Genomic DNA, 22994 nt, shown 5'->3' with positions numbered 1-22994 from the left:
TGCATATATCTGCAACTACTCACTAATCTTTTCATTGCTAGTGAAGATCCTGATCCAAACACGGCTCCTCTGCTTTGCCTGGCTAAGTGTGATGATCACTTGCTGTTGATCAGCACCCATTCTCTTGGTCCTTTCCCTCTATTGTCCTGCTGTTAACTTACCAAATGACACACAGCTTAACATTCCTCTTTATGACATATCTATTGTCTTGTCATTCTTATTCTTCAAGATATGGCTTCTGCATTTTGACCTTGGTGTCTTCAAAACACCTGGAATAGAAAGGTGACACATGCAGGTCGCCTGGCTCACCAGGCTGGACTTTCTGTTAAATCAGTGAGCTCCTGGAATTAATCCTTAGAACATGAACACACAACAAGTTGCTAGTTGAGTAAATATTTAAGATGTGTATACAGCAAATCTCTGGAGTTGCTAAATGGTTAGCAAAATCATGACTTGGGGGCATGTGGAACAGCAATTTCTTATTAATTGCCTCCTTAAAAAATTCAGAGAGATAGTAATACTTGAGATAGCATTCAAAATTTTGGAGATACTTTTACTTTGCTGTAAACCGATTTGATCCAGTAACTTTTTTTTTTTGTCATGCTGTAGACAAATATATTTAAATTAATTCGCATAGTTCTAGTTTACCGGTGAGCATCAATTTTAAAGGAGCTAAAACTAACACAAAGTTTCTTGAGTTCATTAACGATAAACCTTCACCTAATTCCACTAGCAAAAGTTTCAGGCTCTCAAAGCACGTGTAATGCTGCAATGCATTGGGTTTTTTTTCAAATTTTGGGTGGTTCAGGTATAACTGATGACGATACAAGACACGTTGACATCACTACATGTTTATAAAAAGAACACACAAATGCACAGTGATGTTTTACACCGTGCCAGCCACAAATTTGAAGTCTGGGGCTGTGGGGTGCCGAGAACTCTTAACTCTCATTGAGTTCAATGTGAGTTGAGAGCACTTTGTGATTGGGGTGCTGGGGCCCTTGGTGAGGCTCTGCAGCGTTGGGAATTAACCAATATTCATGCCTGAGATGAGGTTAATTTCTGCTTTCTAGTGCGTACCTCACTAATTACTGGATTAGTACAACCGGCTGATAATCACAGTAGTATAAATGATTTTCTGGTACTGGAGTGCTCTTTCTGAGAGTTAATAAAGCTCACTCAATGTCGCCTACAGTTTTACAACATGCTGTAATGGAATAATTAGTACAATGTGAGTATAGTACAAAAGCCCATACAAAGTTAAAAATGGATCTAGGATATCAGTGTTCTTGAATGTGAGAAGTACAAGGTATGAATTCACTTCTCTGAGCTGGGTTCAGGAGTTAATCTGAGCGCCTCTCCGACCACCGGGCTGCACCAAGAATATCGCAGCCCAGCTCAAATTTAAGTTCACTCCTGATTTTTTTTTTCAAGGTTTGCTTCCTACCCTTCTACTCCAGTTGTTTTAAATGCAGTTGTCCTCACTATTTCCATAAAGGTGATCATGCTTTTAATTTACATTTGCCAGTTTTCTACTGCAATGTGGTTGTTAAAACAGATTTATAAACTTCTCTAATAATGTGATGTAAGGACACAGCAGAAAACCAACTCTATTTAAAAATTACAGCATGAATCCCAAGTCAATTTGAAACTTTCAGGAATGTGTAGCCCTGTAACATGTGAGAGTTGTCTCCTACAGTAGTTAAACAACTTAAAAATTTATTGGTAACTTTATTTTTTTTCACTATTTGCAAACAGAATTTTATGGATTTCATTATTCTGGGATCCATTCATGTCTTGTATGCCTGTAATGATGAGTTTGTTGATATAAAGGTACATTAATTGTATGTCTAAGACCTCTAGTCCCTTTGTTTTTCCTGCATGAATAAGACAAAGCCATATTCAGGGAGAAATTAGCTTCGTCTAGCTGTAAGTGATCACCTGAATTGGAAGTCTCATCAGAAGCTGAGGGTATTGGTAATGCCAAATCCTCATTACAGCAGAGGCCGTTTCACCAACTATACGGTGGACTTTGCAATTAAGAACACACAAAGAATTATTCCTTTCTTGCTTAAGAACATTTTAATGTCAATAAAAAGTGGCTTTATAATTCAAGGTTACAAATAAAAAAATATTTCATCTTGACTCCTCTGCTGTTTTCCCTCAGGGAAGTCTTCAAATTTCAGTTAGGAAGCGGGAAAAACACGAGGCGGACGGGCGCTCGCTCTGCAAAAAAGCTGAAGGACTCCCTCCCCACTTCGCCATCGCTGGACGTTTTGAAATGGAAGGTTTTGCTCCAGGTGAGCCTGAGGAGTGCACGCTCTCTCTTGTGGCAGGTGAAACCGCAGGGGCAGGCACCACCGCCCGATCCTTTCAAGCTGAACGCAGCTGGAAGGGTAATAAAAGGAATGAGTCAAGCGCCTCTCCGACCACCGGGCTGCATCAAGAAGGCACAACATAAGCAATGGTAAAGTCAGTAAACAAAATTTTACTGTAATATTTCATAACACAGATACTGTATTTCTCTTCGAAGTGTAAAGCTACCGTCTTACACAAGAAAGATGGACAGACCCTTTTCCAAGACTAATATGGATACAATAAATATGGAGTTTTACATACTAGATCTGTACACAGAAACTTTGTCCCACAGCCATAAAAATTTACATTTAACAGTGCAACATATAATTTAATCCTTTATTTATCTGACATAAGATGTTTACTTACTAAACACAAGCAACTACCTGGGTTTAATATACATATTTTATATATATATATTTTATATATATATATTCAACAATCTGTACAGGTTTCTAAACATAAAACTCCAAAAAGGCACAATCGTCTATACAACATGTACAAAAATGGCTGGAGCTGACAAGAAACAACAATTATTGGTCAAGAGTTCATGATTGCACGAAGATTAGTAATGGGTTTGTGTCAGAAAAATGTGCTTTAAGGAAAAGAAGGTTTGCAAAGAAACCTGTGTTACAAAAAAATAATAATAATAAAAAAAAAATAACAAAAAAAAAAGAAAAAAAAAAAAAAGAAAAACCCACAACGAAAAACAAAAACTAGGTTGCTATTACAAGTCTATCCTCATCGTCACTGCTGCCATCGCTAAACTGCACCGTGTTTTGCCGCCGGGGCAAGGCGGCTGGCCTGTGTACCTGTCTGTCCGGGGAGACAGTTCGGTGGACCGCAGACTTGGTCACCGCCTCGGGGTTCCCCTTGGAGCGGGGCTCAGTCCTCTTCACCTGCAGGGAGGGGACATCACGCTTTGGCTTGGTGGGCTGTGCCGGGTCAGTCTTTTCGGGATCCGCTTTCCCTGGCCCGTCAGCTCGCTCACGGTCAGCCGGCGGGGCAGGCTCAGAATGGCTCTTCCCGCCGTACCGCTGCCCGCTGGCTGCCGCCTGAGGAGAAGCAGCCCCGCCAGCCGGGCCGACCTCGGCCGCGGGGAAGCTGGGGGCAGCCGGTTCTGGCTGGGCCTCACAGGCTTTGCCGCTGGAGGCGGGCACCTCGGAGGTTCCTTGGGTGTCAGCACCGGCGGGGCTGAGGGAGGGGATGAGGGTCGGCAGGGCGATGTTCAGTATCTGCAAGCCGGGGATGTGTGCCTGTGGGCTGGGGTTGCCCTGCGGGGCTGCGCCAGCCGTCAGCACCTGGAGGCCCACGGCGTTCAGGGTAATTCCTGATGGGCGCATCTGCGGGGCCACGTTGGTGTTTGCCAGCCCCAAGATGTTCACCGTCTCCACGCCCAGCGGTGGGAGAGGCTGCAGGCTGGGCGTGCCAAGGCCTGGGATGCCCGGCACGCTCACCTGGCCGATGGGGATGCACGGCACCACGCTGTTCACCTCGGCGACACCCACTGGGTTCACGGCAGCGCTGGCAGCTGTGCCGCCCACCTCACCCAGGGCGCTGGTAGTCCTGTGGATGACGCTGACGGTGGGGATGGTGAGCTGCACCGGCCCTGCCTGGATGGGGACGAAGGTGGAGTAGGTGGCCAAGCCGGCGGGGACCACCTGAATCCCCCCGACGGGTACCGTGCCGTAGGGCGCCTTGGGCTGCTGCTGCGAGTGCAGGGGGAGGTGGCTGAAGAGGTGTGTCTGGGGCGGCCTCGGCGAGGCGGCGTGCTGTGGACACCCGGACGGCTTCTCCTCTGGGGTTTCAGTGGTGGTCGGCATGCTGCGGTCCACTGGCGAGGAGGGAGAGCTGACGGAGGGTGCGCTCTGGGGAGAACAACACAGGCATGTTAATGTGGTGGCTGTTGCTATCCTCCAGCGAAATGAAAATGCGAGGCGGCTGGGAGGGCTTCCCACATTCTCTTTTAACAAAAAAACAACAACAAACTAGTTCACAGTATATACTGCCCAGCTTGAACAATGAACTAATTTCCTTCCTTTCTTTTTCCAACTCCTTCCTCGCCCACTAATTGAATTTTACTCCCCTAATCACCCTGGCTAATTTCTTTTTAACACTAGTACTTGAAAACATTGCTGAATATCCTTTGTATGTGTTTTTTAAGGAGCCAGGCAGCTTTGGAGAACTGTTTACTGTGGAAATCACTTCAGGCAAGAAGGTTAAATAAGCATCAGCAGCATTTCTGATGCACCGGGTTCCTCTCCTGGAGCCATTATAGCCTCCGGCAGGCAGAGTCAGCATTGCGGCACATATGTCCACGGGTGCTTCACATGTGAAAGACAGGCAGTGAGCAATGACAAGAGATGGATGTGACAACTACAGCACCCACAGACGCGGAGGTGACGGGCAGATAGTGGAGTGAGACGTGGGACCCACATCCCACTGCTACCTCCGCTCGCTGTGATTTGGTGCTCAGCCTGGACTGATAATCGTATTTATATGCTCCCTTTTCTTCTCATATAGCCTGAGTTACCAACCAAGGCTCGTAACTCCTTTCTGAAAAACTCTAAAACAATAAGTCTTAAACTACAACTGCGATCTCATGGTATCTTCTAGTTTTAGGCATATTCTTAACACATAAAGAGTGGTGTAACCTTATTTAGTCTACATAATCCTAAACAGCCATTCTGCGGCTTTGATCAGTCTCAAGAAATCTCTAGAGCAGGCACAAAACTGAAACACAAACGGAAATGCTTTTGAAAACTGCTGGTAGGAATTGTACTGGTTAAAGGAGAGTATGGTTTACTGACTATGCAGTGCCAACCAGTCTAAATGGGAAGATGGGTGTGAGAAAGAAGCCAACATCTTTCCCAGAATTAAGTCCTGCCTGACACCTCACAAGAAGCCCTAAGAAACTGGTACAGATGCTTTTGAAGGAACAAACACCAGTCTTGCTGAGCTGTCTCAACCCCTTATCTCAATTGCAAGAAGTGGGATCCACAACCACTCGCAACAGGAACAGATGGTACATTGACCATCAGACACAGCTGCCCCTTCTTTTGGTCTGGGAAAGGAGGAGGTAGTGATACAAGGAATTACTGCCTTGTATCACTTATGTGCCCTTTTTTTAATATATTAATACAGACAATTATTAGAGCTATATGAATGAAGACCTTTTAACATTTTAAACTGAGCGCTTCTCTTCAATGAGGGAGTAAACTCAATCACATGCCTTTCTGGTATCTATTGGCAAAACCTAAAACCCCAAATGCAAATATTAAGATCCTACCGTTTTTGTGGCAGGCATATACAGGACTCAGAGACGACGATATGTTATTCTCTACCATATTACAAAATCACTCCAATGTATGTTTGTCACATGGGCTCACAGTTCTTACAAGCAGGAATGAACCCATGTCAAACAGCGAAATGTAGCAATAATTTTTACTGTTTCTCCTTGTTGACAGTTCACTATCTTAAATTTGTAAAAAATGAATCCAGTAGTACAGATTTACAAAAAAAAAAACTCTAAGGGAATAAGTACTTAAACCAGAATGAAATTTTTACTTATCATTTATACTTTTGAAAATTTTCTGCTGCTTATTTTTCTATAACTACATGCATATACCATTTGTAAATATTACATTCATCACAAAACAGGCAGTAACTACTTTATTTAAGCTACACTTTGCATCATGTTTTTCTGACCATTATTTTGGAAAACTCTAATGCCTCATGGTCTGCAGTAAGAATTCAGAACTTTCAAGAGATATACTTAGGGTCAATCAGGTTACTGTCCCCATTAAAAATATTGCTGAATTGTAAAAGGCTTAACACCTGCCAGTTCCCCTCTGTGATTTCCTCAACAGAGTTTTAAAGACAAGAGTCGTCAAAATTACTAAATGCTCCTGCAGTCTTGCACACAGACCAGCCTCGTCTTTCTGCACGCTGCTCTGCAGAGCCCTGTGTCTAGAACAGGTGTGGGAAAAACTGATCCTTTTCTGATTAGAACATTCTTTTGGCTTGGAGAAAAACCGAGAGCACTGGGAACTTGGGTCTCAGTTCTGTGCTTGCCTCTCCCTTTTGTTATTGTGCAAGGGCAATCTCCTAGTTCCCTTGAACATATGGTGCTCTTTCTAATTCTGCTACTAAGCATATTTGGAGGAGAGAGAAGCAATTGCATGTTTGTTTGTTTTTTTATAGTGATAAGGCAAAAACCTTTGGGAGTAGATTAATTTCCTTTGGGGAATTACCAATGATTCTATCATCGTATTTCCGAGTGAAGTGACTTCTGAATTCCATCACTTTCCTCTGAAAACTTCATAATCATCACCATATGTTCATTTTACGTATCTGTTATATCCCTTCTTGTTTGAAAAACAATCCACCATCTCCAAACTTCAGCTGAAATGACCATGTTACAATTCATCCTTTCAGGGAGAATACAATCAAATTAAGAACTGGAAAAGCAGTGCTCCCACAACATCGTTGTTTCTAGAGTCCTACACATCTGTGCTTGGATTACTTTCAGCTGTCTTAAAGACACATCAGCCAACACCTCTAGGAATGAAAGGGAAGGGCAAACATTCTCATCTTTGAAAAATCCCCCCCAAAAGTATTTAGAAGTGGGATTTAAAATGTCACCTCTCCCCTGAAGCTGGACACTCCTACCTTTGTAAGCGTTGTGGTTGATATTAAGGACTGGCCCAAGGCTGCTTCTGGGTCAGGGTAATCCACAGACATCTGGCGACCTGGAGATGCAGGAGCGACGTCCGCCAGAGCTGTGCCAGCACCACGGGGACCCGCTCCTCGCTCCTGGCCTTTTTCCTCATGTGCTTCCTGAAGGGCGAATTCAGCTGGTGATCTGGAGGTCCTGCTGACTGACTGTGCCGTGCTAAGGACAGTCATCTTCGTCAGCAGCGCTTTTGGCAGACCATCCATAGAGTCCGTATGAACCCCAGCAAAGCAGTCAGGAAGTCTGATGTCCTCATCAGCGTTGGCGGTATCCTGCAGGCCGTGGCGAGAGGGGTGATGCTGGGGGCTGGCTGTCACCGAGGGTGTCGTGGAAAGCACTGACTCAGCCTGGCTGTCTTCGTCATCATCCTCATTGTCATTTTCATCTTCATCTGCACCATCGGACTCCTCCACGTCATATCCTGAGCGGTCATAGCCAAATCTTTGCTTCTCACCTGCAAAAGTAGGAATTAGAAGGTGAGCCAATGAGGGTTGCAGGATGATTGGGAAGGAGATGGAGAGAGCAATTAGAAACACCAAAACCACCACAGTTTTTCAGACACATCCCATCGCCCAAAAGCAACAGGGAAGACTTTCATTTTTGTTTTTATTTTCCAGTGTATGCATTTAACTATAAAGCTACATAATCTTTCATCTTCTGCTTCTGTATTGTTTTTAACCTTCTAGATTTGGCTGTTCTCTTTTCAGCCATTTATAACCACTTGCTCAAAATCACCCTTCGCTCTTTCAGTTGGGGACAAGCGAGCAGATTCCTGGTTCATTAAGTTCCTGGTGACGACATCCGAAGCTGGTCTGCCATCCTTGGTGGTGGGATATTCTCTAGCTGGTTCTGACTCATGAGTGGGTGTCCTTGTACCTAATATGAATCACTGCTGCAAAGGTTTTTGAAGGATGCAAACAGAAAGACTGGGGGCTGTTAGTCAGGAATCTGTCTCGTTAACAGGCAAAAGGGACCAAAATTAGACTTTACCAGATTTCTTAACTTTGTTAATGTTTTGAGAGGTTTATTAACAAATCATCCAAGATGTCCTAGGAGGTGAGAAAGCCCTAATCCTATCAAAACTTATCTCTGCATGAAACAAGAAGAAGTGCTCCTGACTCCAAGTCCTAAAACCAAACTCCTGTCTAGTGGCAAATTTCTCTACAAAAGACAGCTCTACAGCAGCTTTTCGCCTTGCTTTGTATCATAACTTGGAAAGAAAGAATCGTCTTTAGTAAAGAGACAGAAAATCCCATCTGTTGTATCTGATTCCAAGCCAGACTGTCTGGGATCATATTTTATAAAAGACAAAATGCTTTGGATGCACTAATATTTTATATTCAATTAAAGGTCTGTCTGCTGAGCTGTCCAAAAAAAATATCAGCATAAAAATAACTTGGATCTGCAAAAGCAATGATGGCTGGTTAGTTAAAATCTCAGAGATCCTGTTCTAAGGAAATCTACACGGCAACTTACCATCAAAATAAATGATTCTGAATAAAATCAGACCCTTAAAATAATTTGAATGTACTATCAATGCTTTAGGCTGCTACATTACGAAAACCAAAATAAGCATCTTGAACTCCAGGTAAAATAAATGGGTTTAATTGAGCTGCTTCTCAGTAAGTTACCCACCATTATAAGCCTTTATGGTTTCAAATGAGCAGTGCAATTAGGAATGAGACTAATAGCTTCTTTGAAAAAATTCCTCTATAATGACTTCGCCCCTCTTTGCCTACACAGTAATTTGTACATTAACTAAATATGGAAACTATAGATTTCTACATTTACTACAGCAGGCACGAAACTGAAATGTTATTAAAAATACCCCAAATCCTCCCGGTCTTTGGAAAGATGCTAAAAAAAATATTTTAAATAGTCTTCATTTATAATTCTCATCTACAGACAAACTGGATCAAAAAAGAAAATACATTTTAGTATGAAACTTAATTCAGTAAGGTTCATTCCAAAAATATGGCAAGTAGGATTAACAAAACAACATGGAGTTATTCAACATTTCTTTTCTCTATACTTCTATCATCTCTTCACACAGTGTTTCTTCATCATTTATTTGCAAAGCAAACAAATTTAAAATGTTAAAACCTCTACATATGTTACACTTCTGAAGAGAAACAGCTTCCCTCAATGTCTCTGTAACAGATCTCAAAGATTTCACCATGTGTTACATCTAAGGGTGATGAATACATTTCCTGCAACTCTTTAAATAATGCACAGGGCATTGCAAAGACTTTGCTTTCAGTATGGACTCCCTCTTAATTTTGGTCTCTTCACCAACATCACGTAACTATTTTTTGGGAAATCCTACTATTTCTTTTCATTTTTTTCCTCCTGCTCTCCACATGAATCACATTGTCTACGCAAGTTGATGGCAATCACGAATGACTCGTCTCCACTGGCAAGAGAAACTACCTGAAGTGATTAGACTGACTTGTCACATTTGTAAAGCAAAGAAAACATATGCTCAAACAACACCATGATTTATAATAACAAACTATCTTTTCTTATTTTCTTTTTTTTTCAAATCAACATTTAAAAACATTATAGGATGTATTAGCAAACGGTGCTTATGCAGAAATTTTCTGCATATATCTTGGCCTAGAATATAACCATGGAAAGGGAAAGGGGTATGCAGGACACAGATTCCTTCCACGCAGGACTCAGAGGGATCTCGTTTCCCTCTATTGTTTCCCTGTTTACCTCCACCCTCTGTGCATTTGCCAGCTTCTATTTAAGTGTGGTTACCTGGAGCCAGAGCCTGTAGTGTAGGCGAGGTGACAGCGATGAACGTGGTTCCCTCACTCCCACATGGCTTCAAAACATCAGATGGAAAAAAACCCAACACAATATTCCTGACCTGCTTGCTCTGGCAATGCACAAAGGAACGCTTAGCTCTGGCTTTTATACCTGTGCACATGTTTACTGAAACAGGAGGTGCCCCGGCTTTCATAATTAGTGATCCCGTTAAGCACTGTTGTAAATCAGTGGAGCTGCGAGAGGATGTTGGAGGTTTAAGTGGTGGAAGACCCAGGTCTCCTCCGAATGAAGCATTGAGCTGAGGCTGTGGCCGCTCCTTGCGGTGAAAGACCCTTTTCCAAGCACTGTCTTGTTAACCAAGTAGTATTGGCCACGGTCCATTTTAGTTATGGTAGGATCCCTCCTAAAGTTCCCCTTGCAGTTTTAATTGGGGAAAAATTAATTCTTCACTTCCTATCTTAAATTATGCACAATTATAACTATATGCTTATGTAGCCGATATTTATAACGAGACCTGACTCAAACTCCAAAGGAAACAAAATGACTTCTGTGTTTAACTTTGTATGAGGTTGTAAAGCAGCGCATGATATTTTAGAATGAAGCATGTGTCATAAATTTAAAGGCCACTAGCATATGGGGAAATGGCTTTAGGCATGAAAGTTCACCACTTAAAAAAAAAAAATGAAAACAGGAAAAATGTTTCACACTATGAAGGGAAGGCTTTATGAAAGCTACTTCTCTTCCAAAATTGTAAATCTCACCATTTTTTAACAGAAAGACTGTTCAAGATCGCCTCAATTTTTTTATAAAGAGGGCTTTTGGAAGAGTAGGGAATTTCTCTCATCCTCTGTCAAGTGCTACAATCTTCTCTTTTAAACCCTTAGAAAGACTCTTTCTTCTTCCTGGACTTCACAGGAGAACATGGAACTTTTGGCTACAGACATGGACTCTGCAAATATTAGGAACAGCTGGAAATAAAGGTATAATAGAAACATGGACACAATGTTTGATTGGGGATTTTGCTCACATGCCAGCTATAATGACATTGAATAAAATTAAATTTTTAATCCTATGTATTGAAGTAAGCGTACACAAATCACTGGCAAAAACCGTCTTCGTCATTATTTTGTTGTCAGTCCTCAGTTAATCAGCTCTGTATCATGTTTGTGGTGTTGATGAGCTTGTTGGCTAAGGCTCTGTTATACTCACGTTTTACCTCAAAGTGGGGAAAGAAAAAGCTTCAAGTTCTTTGGTGCAACAGCATTAGCTGGCCTTATCAGTATCCTAGTATGTCCATTAGTGAAGTGCCTGGGGCTCATAAGTCCATGAATTGCCTTTTCCAGTTGTGATGTTATGAATTAGGTAACTGAAACAGTTGTCTCTGTGTTCTTCAAAGTTCTTTATTTTATAAGTTTTTTTCCTATGAGAATCCTTATTGTACCTGGATTTAGCAAGGGTTACCTAATTATTGTCATACTGCAAAGTACTAAAAGAAAGGTTCTTCAGAATCTCAACATACAGCTTTTAATAGTGATATTATCACCCATTAGTCTATCCCATGACATGACTTATCAGGGCCCACTACAGACTTAGCAATTTCTGCACAACGTGCAGTGATCAAGTTCAGTGGCTTATAACTTAATCATATTTGCTTATAACTGAATCATATTTAAGTAGATTTTCACACAAAGAGCAAAACTTTCATTTTCATTCTTTAATTGGCAAGAAGACAAGAAAGACCTGAAAATATCAGTCCAGACTGATGACGTTTTACAGATTAGTAAGCAAATGGACAGTTACATAGGTATCTATGGGTATCACTATTAGCTCTGCTTATAAAGACAGAGCTTACTAAGTATGTGCTGGTCTGTTCACTATCTGTTCCCATCTAAATTAAAATTTAATTATTTATTGGCTTTTAGTGCCTGATTAATTCAAAGTAGTGTTTATTACCTCAAACCCTGGAAGTATCTTCAGTTATGGATTAGTATCTACATAAAACCATTTAGTAATAAAGCGTCTGTTCTATATTATATGTTCTACATCAAACTCAAGAAAAGATATACACTATGGCAATAAGGCAGAAGTATTTTTAGTGTGTCATCATATTATCATAAACTTGAAAGTAATTAAGTCATCAACACACTCTCTTTTCTTAAACAATTACAAGATTAGGTGTTGCCTTTTACCTGCTGTATTAGTCTTGCAATAAAATGTTCTACAAACATTCAAGCAAATTTTAAAAGTAAGGGTAAAGCCAGTACTGTGAAACAACACTAGCACCTATACCCAAACATGCTGTTTCCCTGTCTTTTTAAGTCTGTTCATGGGTTTTACTTGACTGATAGCAGTCTTGCTTCAGCTGCTGTCCACTGCTCATCATCAAACAGGACTCACAGTGACATCTACTGGGTTAAATTCAGACTGGTAACAGCCAGTACTCCTCAGAAATGAGAAAAAAACCCACCCAACATAAAGTAACCTGTTTCTTTAAAGAAATTATTTACACCTAAGCCCCCCGGGTAATCTGTACACTGTAAATCAACCCCAGCAGTAGCTATTCCGCTCCTGGGCTGCAGGTGTATGGCTCCAGCATGCTTAGGGTACATCTAGTTCAAGACCAGAAACTGATATTAAAAAAAAACAAACAAACAAACAAAAAAGAAGTGGAATTTATACAGAACCAGCCTTCCATTCTGTTTGCAAAAGGAGGATATTATTGCAAGGATTTTCAATTATTTTCACTCCTTAAATGTAGGTGCAGTGAAAACACAGACTGAGTCATGATTAAGCTAATGAAGAGCCATGGAAACTCACTTAATATCTACTATAAGTAATATACAGCTAATTAACTTAGAACCATTATATGTCTAGAAGAAAATGAAAGTGTTTTTTTTTCCATTTATATGTGTGTGTGTATATATATATATATATGAAAAAAATACATATCTGAAACTTACAATTAAGTCTTTTCACTGGTAAAGTAATGAATATTTTGGGATAAAATTTCTCCTTAGAGACCATTTAAAGAAGTTTTGCCCACCTACTGATTTCATTATTAAACAACTATCTTGTGCAAGTTTACTCAGGCATACCATACCATTCATACATTACCTTACATACGAAGTATTACAGGTTTAAAGTCCATAACTGTTTTAATTTGATGACAAATTATTGTTTTTACGACTGCAGAGCAAAATATTGGGTCAACACAGCCAAAGAGGATATCTCCAGTTGCAGTCTGTCACATTAAACAGTTCACCTCGTCTGACAATTTAATTCAGATATTAACATTCCTTACATTGTAACCCTGTATTTTGGTGACAAGAACATTCCACAGAGCAGAAGATGAAAGATAAATGGATGAGAGAATGGTTTTGACTACAAAAAGCCAGGCCGGAAAGTATTTACTGACACCCAAATGATGACAAGTCCAAATACAAAGAATGCTATGTTAAAAGCTCCAGTCACATATATTCTCAGACAAATACAGATCACCTCTTTTTTTTCCTTTCTTCCCCCTAGATGCTACAGCACAACAAAATTTCAGCTTCTCAAATTGCTGAAAAAACAGGCTCTGTGTGTGTGCACATATATTTGCGTTCAGGATTGTGCACAATTTTGCACTCCTTATTCAATCTGCATGTGCTCTTAATCTGTACTGCTATCAGCTCAAAGCTGACTTCTCATTTTAATCTAAAAAATGATGTATTCAAATAATTGGGTTTGCCTATGCTTTAAAAAAACTAATTAAAAATACAACTAGAAAATTCCTCAGTAAATAAAAGGTTGGTGGCTTTGTTAATTTTCTGGATAATTCTCTAATTCAAAGTCTGATGGATACATACAGCTTAGTTATTTTAAGCAAAGGTGTATACTTTTTATTGCCATAAGAATAATCAGTATTCCCAATGTTCGAATAATGAATTAGAGACAGACACTCTATGGGTCAGGAAACAAGCCAATCTCACAAAGTCTACAGGAAGAAAAGGGGTTTTTTTCTGAAATCACAATTATTTCTTATCAGATTTTTTGTACCTTCCTCTAAATCATCTCACGTTGCCATTCAACTGAGGAAAGAGATGGGACCAGGCAGACTGCTGCCTCAAAGAAAGAGATCAGTTTTAACAACCACGCAACTCCCAAAGTAAAAAATGTAGGCGTTTAATGACGCAGTTTTTTAAAGCACCCAAAGGGTATGTGACACAAACCCGCCAGCGACGCACATCAGCGGGAGGAGGGGGTGAAAGGGCTGAGGATGTAACGCCACGAGTGCAGCTCAGCACCCAAACGCCATCACGTTTCCCTCTGTGGGTGACAGACAGGGCTGTCCCCAGAGCCCGGCCCTGGCAGGAGGGGAGGGGTCTGACCCCAACCTGAGCTCTGCTGCGCTGTCTGGGGAATGGGCAGCCAAAGAGGGGGTTGGAAGCTGCTGTGTTAACTGAGACAGCCTGGACACCCCAAAAAAATAAATACATTAAATCACGGTCAAATGTAGCAAAAAAATTTGCATTTATAGGATTTCGCAGAGGGCAACAGAATGACCTGCATTTAAAAAAGCCTGTATGCAAATGCATCACACTTTTTTTGCCCTCCTGACTCTTTGCCTTAAAAATGGGGCAACAAGCAAGTTTCTGAATTGTCATGAGAAATACCTTGATGTGCGGCCAGGTGAGCTGACAGATGAAATCACATTTTTTAAAGTGTACAGCTACTTGCAATATTTTCATGGTTATCTGTAAACGCCCCATGTTATGCAGCAGCTGGAGAGGCCGGACTGGTTTGGCTGCAGCAAATGTGTTTATTGTGGTCTTAATAACCCTGCTTCTGGGATAGGACTTTAGTGCTGAGCTCTGTGCTGCAGCGTTGGTTTTGCTATGGGTACCTTGAGCCAGATCATTTAGAGAAGGTGGAGATTTTATCACCAAGTTGTTTTTTGGTTTGGGGTTCTTAGGTAAAGAAAGAAATGCTGCCTGGTCTATTTTGGGGAAAAAAAAATTAAAAAAAGGCATTGAACTCTTACAATTAAATAACTGGAAGAATTTCAAGGATTACGTAGCAAATCCTCTTGAATGTTTGTCTTGCTTATTTTTTCCAAAATGGAATACTTAATTAATTTTAAGTAATAACTGTGCTGAAGCAAATAACATATTTCAGGGCCTATATATTTATACTATGGTTACACACACCTGTACATGACATGTAAAAAGAGAAGTGTCCCTCTCAGCCAAAGAAAGCAATCTTTCAATGTTTGAAATGGCTTACTTTCACCAGGTGTTACTGATAATTCTGTTAACATTTGAAACATTCCCCATTACATTATAACCACAAACAGAGTTTTTAATGTATGCAATTGAGAATATCGATTTATCAATCAATCAATCAATCAATCAATCAATATGTTTTAAGTTCCTAGTAAATGGAAATACCTGTTCAGCTGTATTTTATAGAACTAAATAAAACATATAAAGCTATGGAATATTGCTTTAAAAAGTAGTGACGATTTTTCTATCATAATGTGTACATATACACAGGCACATCGCAAGAAGAGCCAGAGGCCACAAACGCATTTGCAAAGAGCAAGTTTTATTTTAGTTACCTCTCTACTGGGGGATCTCCGAAGCCACACCTGAGCTCCCAGGCGGAGGTGACACAGGCGGGGACGCAGGTGCTGGTCAGTTCAGCCCTGCTGGAAGATCACTGTGCCTGCTGAGCTCGCCTGTATTTCAAGGCTTCAGGCAGGCGCAGCCTCCCGCTCTTTCTCACAACAAAGCAGGAATCTCAGACATAGTGATAAGGTGCCTGGAGTTTCTCACAGGCCTATGTTATTGAACACAGAGGTTCTACTCAAGCACACAAGGCCAGTAAAACAATGAGTGTGATGTACGTGCTGTTTCTACAGACAGGTGCAAGTCACTTGAGCGTATTTACATTTAACTATATCTCCTCGTCAAATCTTCCACTATATCCCCATACACATATGAAGGCTGAAGATGTTAATGAAAACTGTCCCTCTGTGACCAAGGGACAGTAACTTGTACTGCCACTTATCTTCCGTGTTATTTATTTGGTATCTCAAATACCAAATGGGGACATGTTTTTAGCTTACTAATAAGGAATATATCGAAGAATGCCAAAAAAGGGAAACTGCAGGTTTCTTTGTACCTAGTGGACTACTGAATCATACCAGCTGAGTCATATTCCCAGTATTATTTAGAATTAGATTCAAGTTGATTCGGTTATTCTGCTGGTGGTTGTCATATGGGAGCAAGCGCATTCATCTTTCTTGCCCTTTACTGTTTAAATAAAGATCCCCACTGCTTTCTTTTCTCAAAACCTCACCCGCAATCTAATAAACTATTCCACTGAAAGGAGAAAAATACAACAAGGCAACAGGATTCATCTCCCTGCCGAGAAACGGGAGGAAGGAGAAAACGCCACCACTGCACTGAGAGATGCCGACATCCAACACCAAGTCCTGATGCACAATCCTGTTCTGCATCTCACTGTGTCCGGGGCAGCTGCATCCTTCTCATCATGCTGAGCAAAACCCGCCTGAACCCAGCTTGTCCCCCTTTGACTGTCCTCAATCTCACCCCCTCTTCAGCGGAGCCGTCTCCAGATGCGGGAAGTGCACGATTCCAATTATTAGCAAATACATTCATTTTGATAACACTCTCATCACTGATGAAGAAGTAGAACAAGTCAAGATGAATAATGCTTGCCGTTTCTAAATGATCTCTTTCTGCTGATTTATGCCCAATTATTTGTGAAGAAGGGCAGAACTCCACACTGGATGATGATTAGCCTCCTTGCAAAGCACTCAGCAATGTATTTGTGATTTGGGTGGCATGTTAGTGGTATAATTTTTATGAAATGTGCATCTCAAAACTTCGACAATTTCATGCACAGCTATTTTCAAAGAAACACTACATTTGACTACCTTTTTTTTTTTCTAGGCAAACAGCTGTTTTTCTGTTATTTTCAGTCTTGTCATATTTATCTGTGGAACTGTATAACACTCTGTGAAAAATTCAGCAGCAATTTATCTTTAGCATATGCTTGTCATTTCTTTTGGTGAAGATTTTTCCAGTATTTCTTATTACCCTGGACTACCTTCTAAGATTTTTATCTCTGTATCTTTTCCCTGTACAAGAATTTCAAAGCTTTGGAAAAGGGTAAGAAACTAGGATGACAAAATAAATACAAAAAATGCAGTGAAGAAACAAGATTTTAATTTCTTACCAAATTCTTCTTCTCCATCCTGGTCATCTATTAAGCCTACTGAGACTCCCAAATCCATGCATTTCTTGCTATGTGCCTTTGACTTCATATGTTTTGTTAAATTTCCTTAAGACAAAATGAAAAAAATTAACTTCTCTGTGACTCTACAAATGTATACAAATATACACTCAACATGTACTTATTCAGCTACATTTGTAACCACCTGTAAAATCTGATTTCACACTTGATAGAACTCTGCCCCTCAACGCAAGCTGTCAAGGCCTGCGGCAGATTCGCCATCCTGAATGCTACTAGTTCCCTGGCTACATTTTGTGAAGCTCTTTGTTGAGATAAAATAGAATAGGATGTAAATTCAAGATGATGACGTATTTTGCACTGGTGTAAAAAATCCCTCATTTGTTTATAGCAAAGTATAAGAAAGGCTGATTGAGTCTTCAAAGTCAAGTTGCCAGAAAACTACTGTGTGAAACTAAAGTTTGTATCTTGCAGCTCTTTCAGTATCTGATGGATTCTATTTTTAGTGCAATGATTTTCACTGCCGACCTGAACAAACAGATTAATTTTATTCAAAATCAGAGCATGAACATATTGGATGTGAATCTCAAAAGTGAATTTGTAACTGCTGAGGGGCCCCACAGGCTGCTCTCCCTTTCTGCTTTGAAAAAAAAAAAAAGGCAAATATCATCAAGAAAAGGTTAAGAGTAGATCAGGGATCTGTAGATTATATTTGTGATATGTATATTATTGTAAGTAACTGCTCACTTACTTAAATTTCCTGTTGTCTCTCAAAAACCTGTTTCTTTGAGGCATTCAAAAGGAAGAAATTGCAGTGGGTAAAATTACAGGTTCTCCTCCCCCTCTACTCTGCCCTGATGAGACCGCATCTGGAATATTGTGTCCAGTTCTGGGCCCCTCAGTTCAAGAAGGACAGGGAACTGCTGGAGAGAGTCCAGTGCAGGGCAACAAAAATGATGAAAGGAGTGGAGCATCTCCCTTATGGGGAAAGGCTGAGGGAGCTGGGTCTCTTTAGCTTGGGGAGGAGACTGAGGGGTGACCTCATTAATGTTTATAAATATGTAAAGAGTGGGTGTCACGAGGATGGAGCCAGGCTCTTCTTGGTGACAACCAATGATAGGACAAGGGGCAATGGGTACAAACTGGAACACAGGAGGTTCCACTTTAATATGAGAAGAAACTTCTTCACAGTGAGGGTGACAGAACACTGGAACAGGCTGCCCAGGGAGGTTGTGGAGTCTCCTTCTCTGGAGACATTCAAAACCCACCTGGACACATTCCTGTGTAACCTCACCTAGGTGTTCCTGCCCCAGTGTGGGGATTGGACTAGATGATCTTTCGAGGTCCCTTCCAATCCCTAACATTCTGTGATTCTGTGGGTTAAATGGTGACTCTTCTATGGCTATGGAATACTTTATTCCTGATTTGAAATGAAGCTAGGGATTCACCTCAAATTTTGAAATTATTCTCACGAAGCTATATGACTACACTGACTCACAAGCAGCGAAATTCCCAGCTTTACACGCTGCATGAAGTTACCGGCCACATTGTACTTTCGTGAAATGTGGTTTCCCAAACATCAAGCACCCAACCGCATGACCGACTGCCAGCGGCAACGGCACCAGCCGGGCACAGCGACGGCAGAAGGGGGAGCAAACACAAGTGTCTGCTGCAGCTGAAACCAGGGAGAACAGCAAATGGGCAGAACTTAATTACCTGACCACAGCCAGCATGCCTACTCTGCAAGAACTGTCATCAGAGGTTACTGGGTTCACACGCTGGCATTTCATCTTAAAGGCAACATGATGACCCAGTGCCACAGGATGTGGCAATAGGTTTTGATACATCTGAAGACTGTTCATCCCACTTTCTGCAGCACTGGGTTACTACTTGAAAATTTTCCACCCAACTGCTGAGTAGTCTTGAACACACTAAAAATATAAATGTTTCTGAGGTTACAGCTGGGGGGGATTACTGCTAAATGATGTTTAAAGCCAAGAAAAATTTTTCTGCTTAGAATTTTTTTTGCTGAAAGTATTTTGGCTGTGAACTTCTCATGTCTGTTTCACTTATTTTGAGTCCTGGATCTACCACTGTTCAATACACTGCCTGCTTAAACTAGGATGCACTAAAGTATCTGGTGTAAAAAGGCTTTAAATGCAAGGGGGTCCATTGGTGGGTCTTAGAAGGTCAAGTGGAAAGTGAACCTTTGAAGGTATTAAAAACATTTTTGTATATTAATTTAATAAAATCCAGTTTCTTTCTTGGAGCAATCAGTTGTGTGCCAAGAGGAGCACAATATATGTCAATGTCATACCTCTAAAGATCACCACTATGGACTTCAAATTCTGCGTTCCCATCCCTACCTAGGATAAGCAGCTAACCAGCTCACTCGTCTTCACCCAACTTTAATCATAATCCCCGTAAGATTTCCCTTTTTGACTCCAATTTCTCAACTACTGTGGCATGCCACGCAGTTCATTCATACAAATATGTGATTATCTGAATAAACATACAAAAGACAAAGGAAAAAAAGGAAACTGGAAACTACAAATATTTGAAGCATTAGACAACAAAACGCCAAAGAAAGGCAACTTCTTTAGCTTAGGAATAGTCAAACATGAGAAGAAAAGAATTATACCTTAAAGTAGAAAGAAAAAAGGGAGAAAATGCACACTGAAAAGTGCCTCTACCTTTAGTTTTGAAAGAAAAGTTGCAGTAATTGCAATGGTAAGGACGGACATCTGTATGTGTGCGAATGTGCTTCTTCAGCATGCTGGGTTTCTTGCAACGTATTCCACATTCTTCACAGATATACTTCCCTCTCCCTCTCCCCCGAACATACACATAATCTTCATTTGACTTGTACCTAGAAACAGTACCAAAAAAGTAAGGCAATTAGTTGCAATGGGAAAACGATTCTAGTTAGAAATCACAATCTACCAGAATTTTTAAAAATTATCTAATATATGAAAATGAATGATTGATAAAAACCAGTCATACTCTTTTTCTGTTCAACTTCTGCATTTATTGTTAAACTCACATCTTAGTTTTTCACTAGGTAATAATGGACTTGTTTAGGAATAACGGCACATCTTTTAAAATAAAGGTACTAAGCATTTCAAGACTTCAAATTTCCTCTTTGCAATACAGGAACATAAATTTTAAAAGTGTCAGGTTTTGGAAGCGGGTTTAGGCACCACGAGGAAGCTTTAAAAGAGCCTCTTTGAGGCTCTGCGTTGGATGCAGAAAAGGAATAACATTAGTTATGACAATGGAAAAGTCTTTAAAATGCTCTATCGATGTTCTCTGGGCTCATCCTACTGGGACTGTCTCTAGATGGAAAAAGTCATTCAGATTCAACCACACCCTTCACACCTCTGCTCGCAGATGTCAAAGGTTGTGCTCAGCTTTTGTGACCTGGTCCCTGCAATGCCTGGATCCGAGCAGAGGCACGTAGCCATGTTTTACCTGGGCAGCTGGTAATGGCTCAGATGCTGGCCCAGGCTAGAGCCAAACCGGGAACCAATAAATGGAAAACCCCAGAGCCCAACACCAATTACGAGAATAATAAAATACACATCACTTGCGCTTAAAATTTTTAGAAGTGTCACTGGCACTTTTCCACTAAAAAAATCTGTTTTATAAGATGACGTACATGGCACAACACCGTGGCTAAAGCAAGTGTTATTCCTATCAGGCAAATGATTTAAAGTATTACGGTGAACAAACAAGGACTCTCAGTAAATATTTCCATGCTACTTTTCAAATCAGCTCTCCAGCGTCCGTATAGCACAGCAAGCTGCCAGACAGAGACCGCACCGCAGTCTGCTGCTTAGCCCCTGGACTGCATCCTCTCGGGCTACAGTTATACAACCTTATTGCAGAACAGGTATTATTTATCACCTAAGAAAAATATAGGAAAGGAATTTACATCTATGGCTGTCTCTGGCTGCCTCTACTGATGATTAACGTTCATCCTTTGGAAAAAAAAAAATGAATTGCACTGCCTACTGTTCTTTATTTCATTACCCCCCTGCTTAACTCTCATGGCTCCGTGCTTCTGATGGCTTTCCATTTTTCTTGGAAACATAAACCAACATTCTCAGACCACAGTATGGGAACTGTTGTTTAAAATAAATCAAACAGGAAGCAACATCTCTGCAAAATCTAGAATCAAGGAAAAAATATCTTCCCAACGATATCTAGTATACAAAGTACAATACTTGCCCTCCATCAAAAATTTTAACTCTTCTTGGTTCAGTTTTGATAAAGGAATTTTCTTTATCGTGCTCAGTGCTTGATTCAGAGTTTTCCTTATTGCTGAATTCAGTTGCAGTCAATTTTTTTCTGTTTAATGCTCGCTGAAATGAGATATGCATATCATTAAAATTAGTATATTTCATATACTATTCACACCTGTAAGCTATAATGAATGAAAGCATTACAAAAGCCACAATTGCAGTAATTGATTTTTTAAAAAATGTTAAGATACGTGAAACAAAAAGTATTTTTTTTGCTAAACTTCTTTACTGTGCATTGACTATTTGTGGACTGGCAAATCGAGATGGAGATCATGGCACTGTAGGAAACCAGGAGTGCTTTGAATCTACAGGAGGAGATGCCTCTTCCCTCTTCAGGGAAGGTGAAGGTGACATTTTTTAGCTCACAGACAAGCCTTCAACGGAGCAAAGATGCTTACAAGCAAACGGCGTTGCTTCCTGAACAGCTACAGGTTTGCTCCTCTGCCCTCCATGTGGTCACTGGGCCCTAGAGATGGGGCTCTGCAGCTCTATGACTCACTGACCCCCATAATTTCACAAAAGGGTTTAGTGCACAACCAGTTATCTGTGCTTTTCCCGTGCTGCTCATACCCTGCAAGGTTCCAGTAGCACTTGCCCAAGTGTCCAACACAGCAGGGCAGGGGCAGGACAGGGAAGGGTTTCCCTGGTGCTCTTCACCCCACAGCTGTGGGTCTCAGGTCTCACCGACCCACCCACGAACCAGCAGCACCTCATGGCTGGCAGGAACTGCTTTCCTGAAGCCCCACAAAGAGAAGGGTGGAAAGCAGAAGCGTATCAAGGGGAGATACTAACAGCTAACATTTCTGATTTATAGTATTTTTCAAAAAATGTTCTGTGTGGGAACTGACTGTTCCCAATTCAGTGAAGTTACTAACAGAACGCCTTCCAAAGCAGGTCTCCACACTTAATTCCCGCTGCCCGCCCAAATTACAAGAAGAAGCGTACCAGTTGTCTAGCAGAACAAAAATACATTTCTCCATTTCCCCTGATTATTAATTAAGGAACTTTTGGGTTTTTTTCTAAAGAAGGATGAGTTCCCCCAACATTTGCCAATTAAAATCTACTCCTTCCAAGTCTAGGACATTTATAAAATGGGCAACAATGAAGGAATGATCCAATTAGCCAGCAATTATTACTGCTGTATTTATAAACTGTTCTACCCACATAGCTGGCACACTTACCACATTTGCTCATATTGATAAGTGAATAAAGTGATGAGAGAAAAAAAGTCTGGCCTTATGTTTTCTAGTCATTACAAAATTTAACGCTGTAAAGCTCATGAATTCTTGGCAAGAAGAATTACTTCAGTGGCTGACTTAAAATGACTGATGGATTACACCGGTCATTACATATATTGATGGGTGACATCATTCTGGCACTCAGTCCTTGCCCATCATCCTCCATGCAGTTTCAGCCACCGCCTTGACTCCCCACCCAATGAGGAATGTGGCTGATGGGGAACTGACATGGACCAGAGGAAAAGCATCTTTTATTTGCGTCAAAGCCCTCGGAATCCGCACGGGCTGCAAGCACCACTCCAATCCGTACGCCTTCATGCAGCCCCT

General features: G+C 40.9%; 1 protein-coding gene across 7 annotated transcripts in view; it reads right to left on the bottom strand.

Moving 5' to 3' along the window:
* Positions 1-2092: 2092 nt before the first annotated feature.
* HIVEP1 (HIVEP zinc finger 1) overlaps positions 2093-22994 on the bottom strand; it is a 125780-nt gene continuing 104878 nt past the window's right edge. For 5 of the 7 annotated variants that reach the window (XM_082047063.1, XM_082047065.1, XM_082047064.1 and 2 more), the window contains 5 exons: positions 21356-21489; positions 19819-19994; positions 17111-17215; positions 7027-7544; positions 2469-4223 (listed from right to left, as the gene is read on the bottom strand). In XM_082047063.1, the coding sequence (XP_081903189.1) occupies positions 3072-4223; positions 7027-7544; positions 17111-17215; positions 19819-19994; positions 21356-21489 (2085 nt within the window). In that variant the 3' untranslated portion in view covers positions 2469-3071. Of the gene's footprint in view, positions 2389-2468; positions 4224-7026; positions 7545-17110; positions 17216-19818; positions 19995-21355; positions 21490-22994 lie in introns of those variants that run through there. The other 2 variants (XM_082047068.1, XM_082047069.1) reach the window with 2 other exon arrangements.

This window comes from Streptopelia decaocto (genome assembly GCF_964273445.1).
Source record: "Streptopelia decaocto genome assembly, chromosome: 2".
In the NCBI taxonomy this organism is placed as follows: Eukaryota; Metazoa; Chordata; class Aves; order Columbiformes; family Columbidae; genus Streptopelia; species Streptopelia decaocto.
The sequence above is the reverse complement of the archived record's forward strand: the minus strand, read 5'-3'. Positions and strand labels throughout refer to the sequence as shown.